Genomic DNA, 21077 nt, shown 5'->3' with positions numbered 1-21077 from the left:
AATAAGTGTCTTTTTTCTTCAGTGCTGTTCAACAACCGTTTAATCATCCAGAGAACTTGAAAACTTGTATCGAGATATGTTTTACACAGTAGGATCCGAATATGTTCAGTGAAAGAGCAACAATCATTTTATTCTGAAATAGAAAACAGTAATATGAAGATTGTTATTATGAAGACATTGTGGAGATCAGTCATGAATGTGTGTAGTGCGCCAAGTCGGTGACTCTATATTTGCTTCTTTCTACACCAACGCGGTTTGGAGAAGCTTGAAGTTAGCAGACGTCCTTTCAATTCCAGTTTTCCAAAGAGAGGGCGTCAGTATCACAGTGGGGACAGTAAGAGAGGCTCGCTGAAGCAGTGTAGCCTGACATCTGGACTTTTCCCATCTGGGTTTACTCAGGAAGTATGGCTCTCCAACCTACAAGGTATGTTTTGGCTTAATTTGATGTTTGTTGAATATCACCAAAGAATTCACATTAGCATGTATACATTATCTTTAACTTTGAAAATGCCAACGTGGTGTCATGCTTCATAATCATGCAACTATCTTACAGATATAAATATAGATACACTAAAAACTACAATGAAATAAAGCAAAACAAACTAAGAAATGAAGATATTTTGTGGTGAGCCAGAGCCTCCACTCTAAGTTCTGAATAAAAGTCCACCGGGTTAAATGTTTATTTTTTACTTTTTTAATACACAAATTTTTTTAATTTTGAATAGAAATGTTCAGTTTGGGCACAAAATGATGAGAAATTCTAAACAAATTATAACAAATATTTTGTCAAATATGTAAAATTAAACAGTTGATTCTGCATTAAATCGGCCCTGTGCCCAATATTATCTGATACTTACAGTATTAACTAAACTTATCAGTGACACATGTGATGGAGACTCATCACATAAATGCCAAAATGTACAACTTGATTTTGTTTCCTAATTAACTCAGACAAAGATAATATCTCGTATTGTGAAGACCAAAAGTTTCCCGCTGGGAAATTAGGACAGAACAGAGCCATGTCTGTTCCTCATTAGTGGAACATGGTGAGACCCTAAATGAGACACAGGTACCATATAAATACTTTACAGATGGAGGCAGTGCATCTGGTGGAGCATTTCAGAGTTGCAATCCAGTGATTGATAGTTCCAATAGCAGTTAGATATAGCAACTTAGAAATGACCACTTAAATAGAGCGCTCTGTTTGGATTGGCGCGTTCATCTCCTCATTCAACGGGAAAAAGTGTACTTCATGAAATATAGAAATGTTGTTTTAACTAGCGATGTCCTCACAGAGCAGCTATGGAGGTCTTTTTCATTGCATCGGTATTAGATAAGTTGAGCTGACACAGACAAGGCCGAACAGATTATGTAAGGAAGGTTTCTACTTTATTTACTTATTTGCTATCTGACACCCCCTAAAAAAACAGCTAACATGATTTGCTTGGTTCTATCACAATTAATCTAGTTGAAGTGACACCCTGCAGCTGTACTATCTAGTAATACAATAATTATTGCATCAGAACATTGAAGAGGAAGGCTGTAGAGGTATCAGTTAAACATCGCTAGTTTACATCTCAATGTTTTAATGTTTTTAACTCATGTTTCCGACAGCGTCCCAGACCAAAACACCACCAACGGCACGGATTGTCTGGATGTTTACGACTGGGAGTGGCTCTACACCAGCCAACCCGTGTATATTCTGCTCATAACTGTGCTGGGAATCCTGTTCAATGTGTTTATCCTGATGGTTTTCTGCTTCCACAAGAAGGCTTGCACCGTGGCTGAGATCTACTTGAGCAACCTGGCCGCTGCCGACCTCATCCTGGTGTCCTGTTTGCCTTTTTGGGCTGTCTACATATCCAACGGTTTCAATTGGCCTTTTGGTCCGTTCATGTGCAAAGTCGTCAACCTGGGCATTAAGTTAAACGCCAACAGCAGCATCTACTTCCTGGTTCTGGTTAGCATGGATCGCTACGTGGCACTGGTGCATACCATGTCCCACGGCAGAATGCGTAGGCCAAAATACGCCAAACTGGGCTGTCTGCTGGTGTGGGGTTTCGGCGTGCTCCTGAGTTTCCCCACAATCTTCTTCAGAGAAGTGAAATATTTGCGAGAGTATAATGTGACGGCCTGCTTTCTGGATTACCCGGACTTAACCACAGAGCTGTTCTTTGATGGGATATTGATTGTTTTTGGCTTCGTTGTCCCCATTTCCGTTGCTTCATTCTGCACTCTTAAGATTATCCAGGCTTTGACGAACCAGATGACGGAGCGGTTCAATGCCGAGAAAACGGAGCAGAAGGCCACCAATTTGGTGCTGGCGGTCCTCCTGGCGTTCTTTATCTGCTGGGTGCCCTTCCACGTGGTCACCGCATTGGACGTACTGGTGCGAGCTGAGATCCTGGGAGGGTGTCATCTTCAGTCCGTCCTAGAGATCTGCAATCAGATTTTCACTTACTTGGCCTTCTTCAACAGTGTTCTCAACCCCATCCTGTATGTTATTGTTGGAAAGAACTTTCGTAAAAAAGTTTGTGAACTCTTCAAGGAGTGGAAGGTTCGGAGAGCGGCCGCGCCTGAGTCCTTGCGTCTATCAAACCTGTCCTCTACTCTGAAGACGGTGGTATAAAGTACTGCTAGTGTAACTATTGGGACAAAACAACCCTTCCTCCATGTCTTCTCATACCTGTTCTCACAAAGACGATTTCATTATTTGAACATGATCCTGTTGTTTGTGCATGGCCTGATTTGTTTTTCTCGCTTTTTAAACAGTTTCACCATGTGTAACAAACAGCAGCTGGTCCTGAATTACAAATATTTGCATACACATTGTAAACACACAGGTGGTGTTATACAAGAGTGGAAAATGAGATGGACATACATTTGTCATACATACAATTATTTTGATATGAACAAAAACTGGTCAAATGTAACCTATTGCTTTTAATGGATGTCATGAATGCTGTTCGTGTACAGTCCCGACAACTTGTTTGCTAAGAGTTGTCTGCCGTGTTTGACTCATCAAGTCTGCAGAGTTAAAAACAGGATTCTGTCAGAGTTTCCAGCGGTGACACACAAACGTGCTCCTTTTGTTGGCTTCATGCACATGAGTTGTCTGAGTTTTATTTCCCCCCACTACTCTATGTCCCAATGTTGACTTATGTGGGCTGTGGGCGAGGGTACACCCATATTAGTATCCCAAATGAAAGCATGCTGTTCCAAACAGGAAATCTTTGTTACGAGTAAGACTTTACCACCACTGACAGAGCTGGAAATTGTTGTGGAACAAAAAAAGCAAGCAGGCAAACAATGTTACCTCAAAGGGTAAAATGCATCTAAAAAATACACAATGTAACCGTGTTCCGTGTATTTTTGTCTGCCTGTCTGAATTTGGGTAGTTGGCCTAACTTGCTAAATTCCACTTTCTCGGAGGAATAAAAACCATATGTGTACGTGGAAGGGTGGGGCACGCATGAATGATACGGTAACGCACTCCAGTCAGTAAGGAAATGAAACATTTCAGTCGGACTAAAATTCTCATTGCGTGTGCAGCGTACGGTTTGTGTATGTAAGTCTGAATTTATTGAAATGTGTGGCCTGGGTTCTTTTCAGTCACAGACGTGCGACACCCGGTTGCTATGCCTCTCCACTTTGACAAGGGGCATGTGTGTACTGTGTGCGCTGACTGATAAACTACCATTAAGTCAGAAACACTCCACTGAATCAATTATGCTTCTCGCTTTGGAACGCAAATCCGGACGTGACCGTATGGACAAAGACAACAAACCTTTGTTGATACAGTTAAACGGTTTCACTGTTATATTTATCAGTTTTGTACATAACCTCATTTTTTCTACCTTTTAAAATCGACCCTCACCCTGCGACAGCTTTCCCGGTGAACCACATCACCGATGGAGAGTGCCGCAAGAGCCGAGCTCGTCTGCAACCACACGGCTGCGTGGGACTGGATTTACGCCATGCAGCCTGCCTACATGTCCATCATCTGCCTCCTTGGAGTGATCGGCAACTCCTGCGTGCTAGGTGTGTTCTGTCTGCAGAAGCGGCGCAGCTCCGTGGCCGACATCTACCTGAGCAACCTGGCCGCGGCGGACCTGCTCATGGTTTCCTGCCTGCCCTTCTGGGTGGAAACCGTGGTCAACAAGTTCCACTGGAGATTTGGCGAGGCCATGTGCCAGTTCATCAACACTGTCATCGGGATGAACTATTACTGCAGCGTGCTGTTTCTGACGCTCGTGAGCGTGGACAGGTACCTGGCCCTCACGAGGCCCCTAACCCGAGGGAGGGAGCGACGGGCCTGGTGGGCGCGGGCGGTTTGCTTCATGGTCTGGATCGCTGGGGTCCTGCTCAGCTTCCCGGCTATCCTCTTCCGCTCCGTTCAATTCCTCCCCGACCTGGGGGTCGACGCATGCCGCGTAGACTATCCCCATGAAGGCTGGAGACTGCGCTACAACATGACTGTCAGCACCGTAGGCTTCCTCATTCCAGTTCCCATTTTGTCTTTCTGCAGTTACCACATCACCAAAGTTCTCCAGAGCAGCCGGAAGTTGAGAAAAGGCAAGGGGGGCAGTGTGGAAAGGAAGGCTGCGTTCCTGGTTCTTGTTGTTCTGGCTGCGTTCATCCTCTGCTGGCTGCCCTACCAGGTTCTCATCTTCTTGGACACTTTGGATCACTTTGAAGTCTTTCCTGGATGTACATGGGCTTACGCCTTGGACATTGGAGACCAGTTGGCTACTTATCTTGGCTACAGCAACAGTTCATTGAATCCCTTCCTGTACGTGATTGTGGGGAAACACTTTAAGCAACAGGCCAGGGAAGTGTTTACACGTTGCAGGAGAAAGAGGCAGAGGAAGTCCGGTCATTTAACTGCTAATCTCAACGCAACCAAACTAACTGATAGCACAAAAATCTGAATCAACAACACAAAGAGAAAGGCAGCTGGTCAAGAACTCAGTTTAAATAACAGATAGAAAGTTACATCATATGATTACTTATTAAAGAGTTGATAATCTTAAGAAAACAGCAAGAGGACAATAGATTTCCTTCAATTCTTCAAAACAGCCCCCTGTTGCCAACTCTTTTCTAATAAAAAAAAGCTATTAGTCCAAGGTTAAAACTTTGCTAAACCTAGCAAGAAAGTTGCAAAGATGGCTATCTTTAGGACGCATATGGCTGTCACTCTGAGAGCTTGTGTAAGACTTTTGTTACGAGCAATTTGAAAGGTTTGTAAAAGCACTGCAAAAGCAACATAGAGCAGATTATTTTACTGTATTTTTTGCTTCTGAGATCTCAATATAACAAAGATGTTTTTGAAGAAGGATGTCAACTTTAACTACAAAAATGCCACTTGGTCAAATTTGCCTAAGAGTTTGATAAGAAAGTTGATACCACTTTCATGTCTGTAAGATAAATATGAAGATTTGCCTACCAGCATCTGGAACTAACATTGTACAACATTAGCCATTATACTGTCGTCTTTGTTAATCTTGAATTTGATATGATTATAATGAATGTATTGTGATAGTAGTTTCTCATCCAGAACTTTTCCTTTTTACCTGCTAATTTAAGCCATTATCGGTTTTGATAAAGTTCTAATGTATAGGTGTTGTCCGAGGCCGTGCTTTATGTTTATTTAGCAACCATCAGGAAAGAGTTTTTCTAAGAAGTTTGGGTTCAACTACTTAAAAAAACAACAAATCCATCACGTTTGTGTATTATGCTGCCCTCTGTATGTGGAGTGAAATATAACTTTTGATTATGGAATAATAATATCTTTAAAAATCGAGTCAACCGTGAAGCCTGTTTTTTATCCGGAAGAGAAAAATACCATATCTTTTCAGGATAATTCAGCAATAAATGTAAAAAGTGTTTTTTTTGCCAAATTAAGTGGTATCTATTACTTTCAGAAGCAGGGTCATTGTTTTGATACGAAAATATTTTTGCCTTGACAATGAGCCACATTCCTTTGGAAAATGTCATAATTGACTGCAAAAATTCAAATCAGCAGCTCTTGACCATAAAAGGGATGCTGCAGCTCAGAGTCATTTTTAGATAAAACATCCCACTGCGGACTGACAATAAAATGTGTTTCAGCCACATGAAGTATGTAATTCTTACCTTTGCATCACTTGAATTAGTATGAGAAGGAGAATTGATTAAGAGGATAACACATGGGTACATGCATAAGAAAAACATTCTTATTATTACACGTCGTGTAAACTGGTGTCAATGTGAAGTTTAGTTTTTTAGTACCGACATGCCACTTGCATGAAAGCGCCTGCCAACAGTAAAAGAATGTGTGTGAATGGATTAAACATGTGTCTTTTAGTGTGTACAATTTTAGTGGTCAAAATATTAGAAAAGCACTATACAATAGCAAGTCCATATATATTACCAATTGTTATATGGATGAATCAGTTTTCATTATTTGCGCAAACATGTAATAACTGCAGATCAGCGGGACAATAAGCATAATTGAACGTTTAAAAACAAGCAAAAAAACTTGTTAATCTGTTAAAACATATAGATGTGGATCACACCTTTGTCCTTAAGGAATGTTGTAATGGTTGCATGAAAACCATGGTCAGTATCATATGACTGTCAACTTTACTTTTCAAGTTGAAAATAATCAGATTTTATTCAAAATACATCAGTGGTAATGGAAAATGTCATCTGTCTTAATATTTTTATATTTTCTTAATAGTCTGCAGTGTTGCTGATGATCTTAGTTGAACACATTTCGTGCAATGCAGGATCAGCTTCACATTATGTGCACAGCTTTTGACTCTTTCATAAACAAGTTGATATATTGAATGTCTCAGGGAAGGGTGTGGAAAAATCCAACTGTATACAGAAACTCCCAAAGCAGATCTCTCCTCTGACTCGCTGTTTTACAAGGAGTTCTGTATACACCCATGAGCCGCATTGCACACATGTGTGCTATTTGGACCGGGGGAGGAACATTCTCATGAAACCAACGGTAAGAACTTTCTCTTTTCTATACAATCTTTTTGAGTTTTGTGCATTAAAGTTCAAACAGATTCTACGCAAAAAGAACTTATCATACTTTATGTTTGATTAAGTCTGGTAAAACTAGAGCAAAATTGTACTTAGGGTGCAACACACCGAATTCAATGCCTTAATAAAGCAGAAAATAACTATTCAATACGAGTTATATCATTAACAGTAGAGAATCAAGTCCCACTACTTTTGTGTTAATATTAATCTATGCTGTGATTTGTTTATGTGGTAAATAGTACTAGTGTATGTGTGTCTGGTTAAATTGTGGCCACCACAGAGTCATCCCAACACAGGAACCACCCCCCCGCCCCGTTCAGCACTCTTGATGTTGTTTACACTTTTAGCAGACTTAACGGTTTCAGCCACCAGCTCAGCCATCCATGTGTTGAGGCAATGCATCCTTCATTCATCACTATATGTCATTTTACAATATTTTTTATTTGTTTTCTTTTGGAAAATTATAAACCTACACTTACCATCAAGTGTTTTCAATGAGATGCATATATTATTGATCATATTTTACTGATGAGTGAAGTGTTGTGTTCTCTAGATCATGGAGCCAATGGCGCTTGTATCTGTGGAAACACTGTCTTCCGAAAACAGGAGTGTGTCCATGACATCCGGCCCATCAGAGTCTCCCAACTCTACAGAATGGGAACTTGTCCAGTCCATCATTCCCCCGTACATCTTCACATTGTCCTTTTTAGGCCTTCTCCTTAACAGCTTTGTCCTTGCGGTGTTCTTTGCTCACAAGGATCGACTGAAAGTAGCAGAGGTCTACTTGAGCAACCTGGTGCTTGCTGACTTTATCCTCCTGTGTTGCCTCCCCTTCTGGGCGATGAACGTGCTCAATGACTTTAACTGGCCGTACGGAGAGGCCCTATGCAAGCTGGTCAACTCCTTCATCATCATCAATTTCTACACCAGCATCTTCACCCTGGTCATGATCAGCGTGGACCGCTACCTGGCACTTGTGAAGCCCATGCAGGCCAGGTGGCTGAGACGCACACTCTATGCAAAGGTGATCTGCTCCATCCTGTGGATATTAGCGGCTGCACTGAGCGTGCCAACAATGGTTCACAGAAAGGTGAAGTTCTTCAAGGAGTTCGAGACAACGGCCTGTGTACTGGATTATGGTCATGACAGCTCTTGGAAGTTGGCCCACCACATTCTGATGAATGCGGTGGGCTTTTTACTCCCTGTGTTGGTCATTATTTTCAGCAGCGGAAACATAATCAAGGTTTTAGTTCAGAGGAGGGAGAGTGTTGCTTTGCATGGCACTAATGACACAAAGGCCACAGCGCTGGTGTATGCTGTCACAATATTGTTTTTACTGTGTTGGGGTCCCTTCCAGGTCTTCACTTTCCTCGACACACTCTGTGACGTCCAAGTGCTGGACGAGAAGCTTTGGTCCCACACTCTTGACATAGGAAGCCAGGTCTCAGGGTATCTGGCCTTCCTCAACAGTGGCCTGAACCCACTGCTGTATGTCTTCTCAGGGCAGTACTTTAGGAGGAAAGTTAGTGCCATCTACATGAGAACTAGACATCATCGCAGAGGATCCGATATGAACACATTTCAGCGATCTGTTGTGTCCACTTACATTAACAGAACAGAGCAAATTAAGGATGTGGTCATTTTTAATGCAAAGGGTGACTCTTAATGACACGCACCACTCCAATTGCTGCTTATGGAAAAAAAATAACGTAATACACAGGAAATGGATCCAACCTCATTATTCCATTAGACTTAACGCAATAATAATATAGTTTCATGGTTTACCAGCTCCATCATAGGATGTGTAATGCTGTTCTTTGCTAAATAATTCACGTAACCAGAGAAAATGGACACGAAGTATGTATCTGAACTGACTCCACAAATCAGTTTTTTTCCATAGAAGCTAAGGCAGGAGAATGTCCTCCGTTGTAGAATTACATTCATTATTCCCTTTATACGATATATCTTGACATGTAAGCTAAACTTTCGTTTGGTTGTGACAGACACAGAAAGTTCTTCTTTGATATAAATGCTTGTTACTTAAATAATAATTATACGTTTTGTCTGTTTCTGTAACCAACACAATTTGAAACACTTTAATAAAACAACTAAATATTGAATGCAAAGACATGATGCAAGTTATTTCATTTCAGATGTACTCCAGTGTGTGTAAATATACAACAGTAGTGTCAGATGCAGTTAGCGGTCCAACGCAACATTAACCACACAGAGCAGCTTCTAACTACATGCTACCAACAAATTCAAAACGTGTTGCATTGCTTGTTGAAATATATTACGTAATCTCAAACATTCAGTCAAAGGGAGCCACTTAATGATGGTATTAGCCTTTGTCCTCCTCTTTATCGGGTTTGGGGATGTTTACCCGGGGAAAATGCAAAGCTGGTTTACCCGTCTAAATGTGTCAGTAGAAATGTTACCATTAAATCCTAATGCTCACCTTTGTGGTGCTTGCCTGTCTTTTATCCATTTTGTGTCATTAAAGTGTCTTATGATGTCTCATGATGCACCGGCTATTTGTTCTGTTACGAGTTCTGACTTGACTAATCAATCAAAATATAATAACACGAATATTCACAGTTAATTACAGTGAGGCCTTAATTAAATTCATGCCTTTTTGTATTCATCCCATTTCCCCATGTTTGTTATCTTACCCCCTCATTCCTCCAAATAAGGGGCTTTGCAAGGTAAAATGTCTTGCATATAATAGAGTAGTAAATAGAGTTTCTGGGTGTAAAACATGTCATAGACTCTAATGTCACCCTGCGATAAGGGCATAACATGGCCCAAAGAACTGTCAGTGGCTGCTCTGCCCTGCATCCAAGGGGTTTCAGCTGGTAACGATGCCCTAACAACGCTGTGGCCAAAAGGTAAGTTGTCTCAATGTTGAGAGCTGTGTCTAGGCAACAGAGAGATGTGGCACCTTACAATGTATTAAAATGAACATCTCGGACATAATGTGACTGATACAAACCGTGTTGCAAAAAGACAGACAGGCTTTTTATACAATGGTAATGGAAGAGTACAAGAGTACTTCGAGTAAAAAAAGGGAGTGAATAATGGGAGGAGGGGACATGCTTTTATATCTGCTTCCTTTCTCCTTCAAGAGAGTCAGTCAGAGAAGGGAGGCAGCAGTAGAAGGAGCTACAGAAGCAGTGCTGTGTGTCTGGATATTTATCATCTGGGATTTCTCAGGAAGGATGGTTCTTCTGCCAACAAGGTATAATATTTATTTGGCTTGTATATTACTCTGGTGTGAGCTTCACGACATCATGCTTGACAGCAAACCTAATATTTCTGTGTGCTCAACTTCAGGATATAAAGTCAAACTGATTTTTAAAAATTCTAGACTGGACAGGCACACCCTGTTCAAATGATACATATCGTATTTGTTGATGCAGCGTTGACATCTAGATTGCCTGATTAAGTTTATTGTTGGACGACTAAATTAAGTTCAAAAACTTAGATTAGTCAGTAAAATCACTATGAAGAGTATTTTTTAAATGTAAATGTTTTCCTAAATGTAAAACAGAAAGTTACGTATGTTGCCTCAAAAACAGCACTTATGAAGAAACCATTTCAATGCATGACGTGTTTAGTTTTTATCACAGAGTTATTGCTTATTTTGATCTACTTACAAATTGGCTGATACATTTATTGCAGAAATTATAAATGTGACAAGTTCATTGGGAAAAAACATTTTCATAGGTTTGAATAATGTTTTTATATTATGCACACTAACATACACACATACATACGTAAACACAAACACAGGTAACATGTAACCTTAAACTCTATTTAAAAATGTAACTTTTTATTCAAATTATATAATTTCAGCAAAAGTCCCCCATTAATTAGCATTGACACACATTTCTATGGTCATACTCTATAGAGCCCCGTGACAGACCACAAACATTAGAGGAAATCACTGGACCTAAGCTGTGTTATTTGAAGAGCTTTCCCTTTCTGATCCACGATACCTGCCAACTATTTTACTACTTTAACAAACTATTTCCCAGTATTCTCCTGTCACTCAGTATTCAGTATTTAACCGTGTTAATTCATTTCTTCTTACCACTCACAGTTGTGTTTCCACTTAATGACAATGACACAATTGTATATTATCTTCAAACTATTTATTCTGATCTTCAGTCATCCTTTTCTCTTATTTTTCACAGCGCTCCTGCTAACTTCAGCACAACGGTTATGTATGGAGACCAAAACCAAACAAATACATTGACGTGCCCTCATGCAGAATTGAAATCTTGGCACTATACTGTGCTGCCACCTTATTACCTGGTCATCTCTGTGCTGGGAATCATCTTGAATGTGTTTGTACTGGGGGTTTTCTGCTTTCATAAGAAGGCCTGCTCCGTGGCGGAGATCTTGCTGGGAAACATGGCCGCTGCTGACCTCATCCTGATGGCTTTCATACCCTTCTGGGCTGTGTACACGGCCGAAAGATATAACTGGCCCTTTCCTCATCCCCTGTGCGCAGTGGTCACCCTCTCTATCACCATGAACGCCTACTGCAGCATCTACTTCCTCGTTCTGATAAGCATTGACCGTTATGTGGCCCTGGTGCACCCGCTGTCCCATGACGGAATACGTCGGCCAAGATACGCCAAAGTGGGCTGTCTGCTGGTGTGGTGTTTCGGCTTGCTCCTGAGTGTCCCCGCACTCGTCTACAGGAAAGTGACATATGACAGTAGAGTAAACTCTTCTGTGTGCCGAATTGATTACCCAAATAACACTGTATATTGTCTGTTCAGTGGGATGCTAATAATATTCACCTTTGTCATCCCAATTTCCATTATTTCCTTCTGCACGTTTAGGATTATTCAAGCACTGAACAACAGGTTAGCTGTTGGGTCGAACACAAGAAAAACTGAGCACAAGGCCACCACTCTGGTGCTGGCAGTGCTACTAGCGTTTATGATTTGCTGGGTACCATTCCACCTGTCTAGGATAGTTGAGATGTTTTTACATGCAGGCATGATTACGAACTGTACCCTAATAACCATCACCAACGCCTGCGGACATATCTCCATGAATTTGGCTTTCTTCAACAGTGTTCTCAACCCCGTCCTCTACATTATAGTAGGAAAGAATTTCCACCAAAAAGTAAGGGATCTCTTCACGCGGAGGAGCACCAGTAGCAGAACATCCTCCACCACCTGGCAAATGTCAAGAAGTGTCAAAACCGAGCAGGTCTCAAGCTGATCTACAGGAGAAGCTTTTTTTCTCATATTATTCTTAATTATTTTTTTTTTTTATGGTTTTCTCTGAACACCTTGTGATAGAAAGTGCTCGATGACACCACGTGACTCAATTTACCGTTAATGCCCTATAACTTTTGTTTCCAAAAGAAATTTTTCAGACCAATATTATCACTGCAAAATATTTAAACAGCACTGCAATAGTAATGGGCCGCAAAGTACTATTATGGAGTGTACAGAAGAGCTGGAAACGACCTTTTCTGTGTCTAAGCATGTTTTAATATCCCAAGTTTGCATGTGTTTCCTTCCTCCTCCGTGTGCTTGTATCAGGATATATTTGTAAACCTGGTTCTCTGTGCTGGTGGAGTCACTCTAGATTTTTGAAATCTTTATGTTGAACATCAATAACCAAACTCTGCCATAAATTGTAACCATGTATTTCCCTGTCTGATACTGACACTGGAACTCATGTGGCCTTTCTTTGATTCCAGAAAGCTAAAATCTGAAAATGGCCACCTACCACTATGCGCACCTACCACTGTGCGCACTTTTGCATTATTGTAGGTTAAGTTTGATGCTTTGTACAGTTTTCTTTACAACTCAATTTCACCACAGTAGAAAAAGTTGTCACTTGCTCAGTCATGTTGGTGCTTTTAAAGGAACAACCCTGTTTTACAATTTTGAAAAAATTTGCATCATCAATGTAGTTATACTTTGTGACAGTATTTACAAAGAAAATAAAGACGTGCTTTGTGAAACAAATATTCAAGTAAGAAGTCGTCTTTTTTGTAGATGTCTTTTCTTGGTTACAATAATGTGGTTGTCTCCAAGTTAAAGGAACAGTGTGCAAGGTACCAAGTGCTAGGTTGTAGAATGCAACCAACTTAAAAAAACAGCACAACCCTCCTTTTCCGAGTATGTTGGAGAACTACTATGGCAATAAGGTAAGAATAGCTATTTTATGGACTTGTTTTTATGAGGTAATACCGCTATAAATACATAAAACAACTCTTTTTTTGAACATATATAAATGAATCAACAACCAAATTCAAAAATGGATATTTGAATATAACTAAATTTGGCTAAATTCAGTTTCTTGTTCATCAACAGTGATGTTTACAACAGCAAGGCCATTGTATCAAGTCATTAAAATCCTTGTGCAAGCTCAGCTAGTGGCGGGACAAGGGCTGCTGGGCGAGCAGAGACGTCTTCAAGAACAATCATAGACATCAAACAAAGACATTTATTGTTTTAGCATGTTTGGGGAAAAAAAGAAAAAAATCAGATTTGGCAGAGCTTAGATAGGTTTTGCTTTATGTGCATGCTGGTTGAACTGGTGTGATAATAGTTGGAAGTTAAACCAAAGGTGAGGTCAAAATGCCAAGAATCCCATATTGCTCCAAAAAACTGTTTTCACACATAACAAGAAGGCTGCAGTAGACCACGTTTGAACTAAAGTGCTGCCAAATGGTGTATCTTTCAGTGAGATTCATTAAATGAATTCCTGTGGTTGCAGAAACCTCAGAAAGCAGTGGGTTGCTGACAATGAGTCAAACTTCCTCGGAAACTTTCCACTGATCGTACAGTTTTTATAACATGTGTTTTTCTAATAGCTGGTAGTTCCTGAAACTTAATCTGAATCATTTTCACTGACGTGGCCAGGTTCCCAAATCCTATAAATCTAACTCTAAATGTTTATTTACAGTAGAAGAGACAAAATGACTAATAGGTTATGGAAAACAATGTTGTAAGACACTTCATGTGTCTCCAGGGATCAGTTAAAAGTGTATTTTCCTATTACCTCACATCCACAAGATATTACATGCTAATAAACTAAATCACAAGCATTCCATCAAGAACTTTCCATTTAAATTGTTGCAATCTGAATTTTATTGTGGGTAAAAAGGAAACGTATTGAGAAAAACACTGTTTAAATGTTCTCAGAGACAGAGGACATAATATTTTATTTCAACCCATCATACTAGTTTCTACATTGTTTACAGTAACACAGTCTCACCTTGTAGCTATATTTGCTGGAATGTGTAAAATGTTGATTTAAAAATGTTGATACAATTTGTAATGTTAGCGTTTTAAAATACTGTTATAAAAAAATGACTTTTACAGGAAAGATTGGGTGTGTTGCACAGGTGGGAGCGGACCGATTCCTGATCTTAACCCCCAAAATATTAGACAAAAAATGTACTTTTAAGAAATGGTCATTCATCAACCTCTCAGCTAAAAGGCTCTTTAGAGCGAACACATTCCTGATGTAATATAAAATACAATCAGATGGCTAATACTGTGCCTGCCTTGCCACAGTGGAAGAATGCTTTGCCAAGTTTCAACTAAATGAAAAACAACTTAACAAATCGAATCCTCTATACTGCACCAAGGCAGGAAATGATAGAACACAAAGACAATATCATAATATACAATAAGTGCGAGTCGTTAGTGAGCAGAAATAAGGGCTGAATCATTGATGCTGATGCATTTAAAGTTCTAGCAAACCTAGGGTTAGCTTTCTCTAAGATTTATCAAAGTGGTCATTTGAAGATCAGTGGGATATCAAAAGAGAAAAGGGAGATTCTTTGATCAACATTTTTCGATTTTGTTTTATAGTTTTAACATTTCAATTTCAATAAGAACAACGGAGGTTTAAAGTGAAAATGTATCTTTGGTGGGAAAAAAAACGACAGGACAGCTTAGTTTGCATAGACATGTTCAGGAAAATGCTTATCTTTCATCTTGTTGATATTCACCTCTGCAGAAAGATAATGACAGCAACATCAGAGGCTATTTTCGTTATTAGGATGCCATGTTTCACCAGAACTTATTTGCAATGCAGAGTTCATCTCTCTTCAGCAAAACACAGAGCCCTTCATTTTGTCCACATTCAGATTTGGTTATCATCATGTAAAGATGCTCTCAGCTCTACTCAACCAGACAAACACAAGTACATTTACCAACTGTGTCATGGAGTCTTCTGTCGAAAAGCACGCCGTTGCCGCTGCTTATTCTCTTTTTTTCATTTTGGGCTTCCCGGCCAACTGCCTGTCTCTGTTTGTAGCCTGGATGCTGATGAGAAAGGGGAAGAGCATCGCAGTCTACCTCTTCAACCTGTCCATCTGTGACCTGCTCTACACAATTTCTCTACCCGTGTGGATTGAGCTGTCTCTGGGGAGGCCTGCGGGGGATCTGTGCAGCTTGTTGGCTGTGATCATGAACAACAGCTTCTACGTCGGCTCGGGCCTCCTCTGCTGCATCTCCGTCGATCGCTACCTGGCGGTGGTTTATCCTCTCCACTGTCACCGGGTTCGAGAGGTGCGGACAGCCGCCGTTGCGTGCATTGCCGTTTGGAGTTTGGAGATCGCCATCCACACCGTCCTGCTTAACCACACGGGGGCGCTGGTAGCTTTCTCCTCGAGCGCCTTGTGTGACGGGACAATGCCCATGAGACCAGAAGATGCCGACCTCGCCCTGACTCGAGTCACTCTGGGGTTCTTGCTCCCCGTTTTCATCATGGTGTTTTGTTTTCAGCAGATCATGCGGTCTCTCCAACGGAGCACCTCCATCCTGAAAGGGGAGCGCAATCGAGTGGGGCACCTGTTGTTTTTCCTTCTTCTGACCTACGTAGTGGCCTTTATGCCCTACCAGACTGTCATGCTGCTGAGGGCCATACTGGAGCCTGGGGCCTGCAGCTGGGCCACGAGGCTCAGAGATCCGTACCTGATAACAGTTACCATGACCACCATCAACAGTACTCTGGATCCCATCATCTACTGTTTGATCAGTGAGAGCGCCCAGAACGAGATAAAGGACGCTCTAGGGAAATGTCGGGGACTTTTGGTGAGGAGAAAAGGGTCAGAGAGCTCTAACGGAATTCAGTTTGTTTCCTAACAACTGTTTTGTTTACAATTAAATATTCAAACAGATGTTATTGTTAAGTTGAGCACCAGTAGTCTTATATAGCCTTCTATTGGTCTTTTTAGTAACAAGTTTCTTGTTTATTTTCTAAGCGACAGCAGGGGAACAGTGACACAAAAATGACATATGGTACCACTTTGGAAGATCCCCATCTTATTTGTTTTTTATTAAAGCGTTGTTTTGCCATTGGCTGAACTTTTGAATTCCTTTTTGTCCCCAAAAGAAGGATTGTTCTGTTAACTTTTAAGGCCATTTCTGCATTTTTGAGAAGAGAAAGCCAGTACAGACAGGAATGAGAGTGGCGGGGAGTGTATATATATGTACATTTAAAACATACCAAAAAAATATATATATATATAGGTGTGCGTATAACTAGACCATGGAAATGGTCAAACAGATGTATTTTCCTTTATCAGACAGTAATCAGCATCACCTTTACCTCAGTCCTTGTGTATATTGACACACCAAACATGAAGACATGCAGTCTCATATAGACTTAGTATCCAAATTAAATTGGCTTTGTGGTCCTCTAACAGTTTGCCCTGTTATGGCCTGTCACCCAGTAAATGACATACTGTAGTCACGGACAACAAGGAGGCAGCTGCTGAATGTTCCTGTTTCTCTAAGCTGCTCTGATTGAGCAGTGAAGACGAGACGATTGCACAAATCCAGTCTGCATCCTATTAAATGTTTTCATTTTGAAAATACATCATTTTATGGACCTACTTTGGAACAGAAAGAAATAGAAAAAGTAAGTTGACCTTCATATGGCGTTTTCTTTTAAAATACTTACTACACTTAAAACAGTGTAGTTTGTTTTTATTCTGTTTTATATTTTATCATTTCACCAAGGTGTAAATACATTGATTTCAAATGTGCTATAGATTTATAATCTATCTCAGATAACTAAAATCAATGATTGCTTTTGTTCCATGTTTTTTTCATGTGGGGATGTAGGATGTATTGTGTAAGAAGCAACTTCTAAGAAAGTGTCACATCAGTGCTTTTAGAAACAGCGAAGGCAGTACATTTAGTTCAATCTGCAAGATACGTTTTATAATTAAACTCAATTGTACTATATATGTATAACACAAGTTTTCTGGAAAGGAGAAAAAAATCGCATCACAAATAAGGTTAGGCAATTTGTGAATGAATTTCTAAAACCAGTAACCCCCTGAATTCTACTTCAAATTTCACTAAATAGAGGCTCGCACGATTCACTATGTATTAAATGTCAAATTATCAAAGCAGCTGGAGATGTCCTGACTGACTCGATTTTCTCTGACTTTTGAATGCCTTTGTCTATCAAACTACACAGCGTGTTGCAATCAAGTTGTCACCAATTTAAAGAAACCACACAAGACATTCTGTGGGTGTTATAGCAGTAGCATTATCTGATGAATAAACTGTTTTACTCTGCTAATATCCTTCCTTGTTTCTTCACAAGGTGTCGCCTTGTTTAGAGCGCCACATCTGCAATGGAAAACGAAACACTGGGCACAAACTATTCACAATGTTACTTCCCTGAAAGTTTATCCAGGAAGAGGGCGTTTCTGTTTTTCTACCTGGCCTTAATCATCACCGCCATCCCTTCCAACGCTTTCTTCCTCTATGTGTCGTGGCAGCACATTAGACAGAAAAACGGGCTCGGTGTGTATCTGTTCAATTTGGCCCTGAGTGACCTGGCCTTCACTATGGGCCTTTCCCTGTGGCTGGACTTCCTGTGGAAAGGAGTCTGGGTCCACGGCGGCTACGTGTGTGTGCTATCCGTCTATTCTCTGTTCACTAACTTTTACACCAGTGATGCGCTCCTCTGCTGCATTGCTGTAGACCGCTACCTGGCAGTGGTTCACCCCTTAAAGTACACTTCCCTGAGGAAAGTTGGCACCGCGGCGGGGGTCAGCGCGGCCACGTGGGTGTCGGTGTTCTCGTTCAACGCCAGCACCATCACGTGGGGGGACTCGTACCGGGAAAACGACACGTTCTCAGTGTGCTTTGATATCTTCCTCCCGATGTCGAAGAACTTGGCTCGGGTCAACGTAGCACGCTTCGTCCTGGGCTTTGTCGTTCCCTTTGTCGTTGGGGTGTTTTCCACCTGGGGGATCAGCAAGGCGGTGAAATCCAACCAGGCCACTGAGGAACAGGAGCGTAAACGCATTCGGAAGCTGCTGACATTAGTTCTGCTCTGCCTTTTGTTCTTCTTCGGACCCATCCACGTCATGATGCTCCTTCTTACAGCAGTGGACGACTGCAGGACTCTCGCATGGCTCTTTTATCCGTACAAGATCAGCACTGCTATCTCGAGCCTCAACTGCCTTGCAGACCCGTTCATTTACTGCTTCATTACTAGAACGGGGAAGGAGAATGTCAATCAACTTATTCTCTTCTTTAAGATAAAGAGGAAGCGCAGAGATGAAAATGCAGTGTAAATTCAAATAAAGAACAGGACTAAATAATGTAGTTAGTAAAACAAACATTTCAGCTTTATGGTGATGCATTTTCTGGGAGGTTTCTAAATAGAAAGAAGTAGGCGGATATCTCATATCCACAAGCTCTGGGATTTATCAATGCGCTGTACGATGATGAATCTGTTATGTCATGCTATTTGTATTTTTGATCAGACAGGTGTGATTTAGATGTGAAAGGAAGGATGAAGGACGCAAAGGACACAGACAAAAAGGATGTCTGCCTTCTCACAATCCTAATTTCCTGGTGTTTCAATTGTGGCTGACCAAAAGTGGACACCTGAAGCTCTCTAGTGGACAATCATGGAGGTGCAGCAAGATGTTTACTGTACTGTTTACATTTGGAATAGTTGATGATTTCCAATGAATCATTTGTTTTATTACCAAACCCGCAGTATTTTATCAGAGCAATCAAACACAAAACTGCTACTATTGCCCCTCAATAAAGATAAATCAACTTTGTATATTGACCAGCTTTATATCCCCAGATGGCAGAAGAGTAATAATAATGTTACCTACTCTTTGAATTTTGTTATTTGTTTTATATACTGTTGTAAAAATGAATATAAGTTTCATTGTAAGTGGACAAAAGGTCAGTGACCTCCTGAACTTGAATTTGTGAACCAGCATCTAGGTGTTTTTCCAAGGAAATCGTGTTTTATTGTCTAGCGGTAAACAAAGTTCCTCTTGTGCCTCCTTCTATTAAGAATGACAATGCCATCTCTCTCTCTCTTTGTTGGATGTGGAGGTGACCAGTGGGAGCTCCAGTCCTCCCCTCCCCTGAAAAACCAAGGTTTGTCATCTTGAAACCAAAGGAAGAATCCTTCGAGAAGCTTTGATGCATGTCTTGTATGTGTGTCAACTCTGTCCATAACTGTCCAGTTTAATGATTTCACACTGGTGTTGAGTAAATTTTTTCTAACATATACATAATATGGCAACCTATGAGGTGGGTGATCCCTGCATCTCAAGTTTTCTTATAAATTGTGTGACATTTTGCCTTCATAACAAAACAGATGCAGGCAAGAAGGTGTTCTGCTCCATGTGAGTCTCCTCCATGTGAGTCCTTGCACTGACTATTCTTCAAACTGTTCATCCGTTCATGTCAGATAATATGCTTAATTTAATGCTGAACAATCTGAATCAGCAGAAGGTTGAAGCCGTGAAGCCCATCTGAATGCCCATATAACCTTCCACTGTCCTTGCCTCTGACACCCTTGTTTGTGTCAGTAAGTAAAGTACAGGTGCATGGAGGGATGGAGATAAATGAGTTTCACATGGATCTTGGCAGAGTTTCAGCAATGGCACGCCTACGAGGGTCAGCTTTCTCTGCGGCATTAAGAATCAATGCTTATCTACAGTACACTGGTGGTCTGATAGTATGCACATACATTTAAGATAAACCTGATACTCGTTGGAATAAAAAGGTTGAGTGCGAAAATTACAAACTGAGTGGATTCTTCATTCAAGAGTCAAAGAGAATTGGTGAATTTTTTAGTTCTGACCATATTTTACCTGGCTCATGTAACTGGACCTTGGTGTTTGCATGCAATCTGGGTAATGTGTACAGAGGCCCCCAAAAAATCCTGAAGAAAATTGAGAAGAAGGAAAGAAATGAGAAGTTTGCAAATGTGTGATAATGATATTACATAATATATTTGTGATGGAATCTATGAATAGAATTAATGAAGTTTAGCTGTATTTACATTATAGTTTTCTTTATAAAACAATAAACTAGATTTGCTCCAGCAAAAATATCTTTACTGTAATATTTTCTAATTTATCCTTTCTTTAATGCCGCCACTCATTGTGTTTTGTCTATTGCAATGATTTTTTTATCTTAATGTCAAAACACGATTAAATCAGCTTTTCACAGACAGCTCTGCCCAGCTGTCTCCCGGTCTATAATCCAGACTGTCATACTGTTCTGTGGTTTCTTTCCCACTTGCCAGACGTGCGCAGTTGAACCCAGCCCCAACAACAGCTATCTTTAGTCATTGGAGAGCAGAGATGCAGAGAGCTGTGTTTCACCGTGATTCATTCCCAGGCATAAGAATGTAATGTTTTATGACAAAATTCAGGAAATGTGAGAAAGCTTACGATTAGATTATCTTTAGAGCACTTGTGAAGTAGGGACAACTAGAGTGTGTGCTCATGCATGCAGGGACATACTCCGGGTGAGAGAGTTTGTTTTGTAAGCAGAAATTCTTGCACACGTTTATGAGAGTGTGCTCCTGGTCTCCTAAAAACAAGATTACAACCACTCATCATCCCATCATACGACACAGTGTCTAAAATCTGTGTACCTAACCTTGTGTACAATGACACAAAGGAGATTTACCAGTTGATTAAGTCTTTACATACACAGATAATTATCAGTTGTATTTGGTAATATAACCGTATTTGATAAGGTCCA

At 40.6% G+C, this 21077-nt stretch overlaps 5 protein-coding genes across 6 annotated transcripts; all 5 read left to right on the top strand.

The window, feature by feature from the left end:
- The first annotated feature begins 296 nt into the window (after positions 1 to 296).
- On the top strand, positions 297 to 2681 carry LOC119228150 (B2 bradykinin receptor-like). Its single transcript, XM_037487529.2, has 2 exons — positions 297 to 424; positions 1615 to 2681. Exons 1-2 carry the CDS (start codon positions 405 to 407, stop codon positions 2627 to 2629), a joined length of 1035 nt encoding a protein of 344 aa, XP_037343426.1. The 5' UTR covers positions 297 to 404; the 3' UTR covers positions 2630 to 2681.
- Positions 2682 to 3910: 1229 nt separating this feature from the next.
- Positions 3911 to 6106, top strand: LOC119228151 (B2 bradykinin receptor-like). Its single transcript, XM_037487530.2, has one exon. The coding sequence runs from the start codon at positions 3912 to 3914 to the stop codon at positions 4929 to 4931; it is 1020 nt and encodes a 339-aa protein (XP_037343427.1). The 5' UTR covers position 3911; the 3' UTR covers positions 4932 to 6106.
- Positions 6107 to 6914: 808 nt separating this feature from the next.
- bdkrb1 (bradykinin receptor B1) lies at positions 6915 to 9420 on the top strand. Of its 2 annotated transcripts, none has more exons than XM_037487527.2 (2): positions 6915 to 6997; positions 7589 to 9420. In XM_037487527.2, exons 1-2 carry the CDS (start codon positions 6986 to 6988, stop codon positions 8699 to 8701), a joined length of 1125 nt encoding a protein of 374 aa, XP_037343424.2. In that variant the 5' UTR covers positions 6915 to 6985; the 3' UTR covers positions 8702 to 9420. The 2 variants fall into 2 exon arrangements, with proteins under 2 accessions (XP_037343424.2, XP_037343425.2); XM_037487528.2 differs by having other exon boundaries at positions 6921 to 6997; positions 7574 to 9420.
- Positions 9421 to 10180: 760 nt separating this feature from the next.
- Positions 10181 to 13015, top strand: LOC119227169 (B2 bradykinin receptor-like). Its single transcript, XM_037485675.2, has 2 exons — positions 10181 to 10273; positions 11232 to 13015. The coding sequence occupies exons 1-2, from the start codon at positions 10254 to 10256 to the stop codon at positions 12274 to 12276; spliced, it is 1065 nt and encodes a 354-aa protein (XP_037341572.2). The 5' UTR covers positions 10181 to 10253; the 3' UTR covers positions 12277 to 13015.
- A 2230-nt stretch (positions 13016 to 15245) lies between these two features.
- On the top strand, positions 15246 to 20982 carry LOC119227899 (cysteinyl leukotriene receptor 2-like). Its single transcript, XM_062557409.1, has 2 exons — positions 15246 to 16118; positions 17660 to 20982. The coding sequence occupies exons 1-2, from the start codon at positions 15246 to 15248 to the stop codon at positions 18623 to 18625; spliced, it is 1839 nt and encodes a 612-aa protein (XP_062413393.1). The 3' UTR covers positions 18626 to 20982.
- Positions 20983 to 21077: the final 95 nt, after the last annotated feature.

This window comes from Pungitius pungitius, chromosome 14, assembly GCF_949316345.1.
Source record: "Pungitius pungitius chromosome 14, fPunPun2.1, whole genome shotgun sequence".
NCBI classification, from domain to species: domain Eukaryota; kingdom Metazoa; phylum Chordata; class Actinopteri; order Perciformes; family Gasterosteidae; genus Pungitius; species Pungitius pungitius.
Note: the sequence above shows the minus strand (reverse complement) of the source record. Positions and strands in the feature narration are given on the sequence as shown.

Excerpts from the sequence above, each read along its gene's own strand:
- LOC119228150 (XM_037487529.2), top strand. The coding sequence starts at position 405 with ATGGCTCTCCAACCTACAAG. Across the intron at positions 425-1,614 it reads ATGGCTCTCCAACCTACAAG|CGTCCCAGACCAAAACACCA; the intron begins GTATGTTTTGGC and ends TGTTTCCGACAG.
- LOC119228151 (XM_037487530.2), top strand. The coding sequence starts at position 3,912 with ATGGAGAGTGCCGCAAGAGCCGAGCTCGTCTGCAACCACACGGCTGCG.
- LOC119227169 (XM_037485675.2), top strand. The coding sequence starts at position 10,254 with ATGGTTCTTCTGCCAACAAG. Across the intron at positions 10,274-11,231 it reads ATGGTTCTTCTGCCAACAAG|CGCTCCTGCTAACTTCAGCA; the intron begins GTATAATATTTA and ends TATTTTTCACAG.
- LOC119227899 (XM_062557409.1), top strand. The coding sequence starts at position 15,246 with ATGGAGTCTTCTGTCGAAAAGCACGCCGTTGCCGCTGCTTATTCTCTT. Across the intron at positions 16,119-17,659 it reads GGAAATGTCGGGGACTTTTG|AGCGCCACATCTGCAATGGA; the intron begins GTGAGGAGAAAA and ends CGCCTTGTTTAG.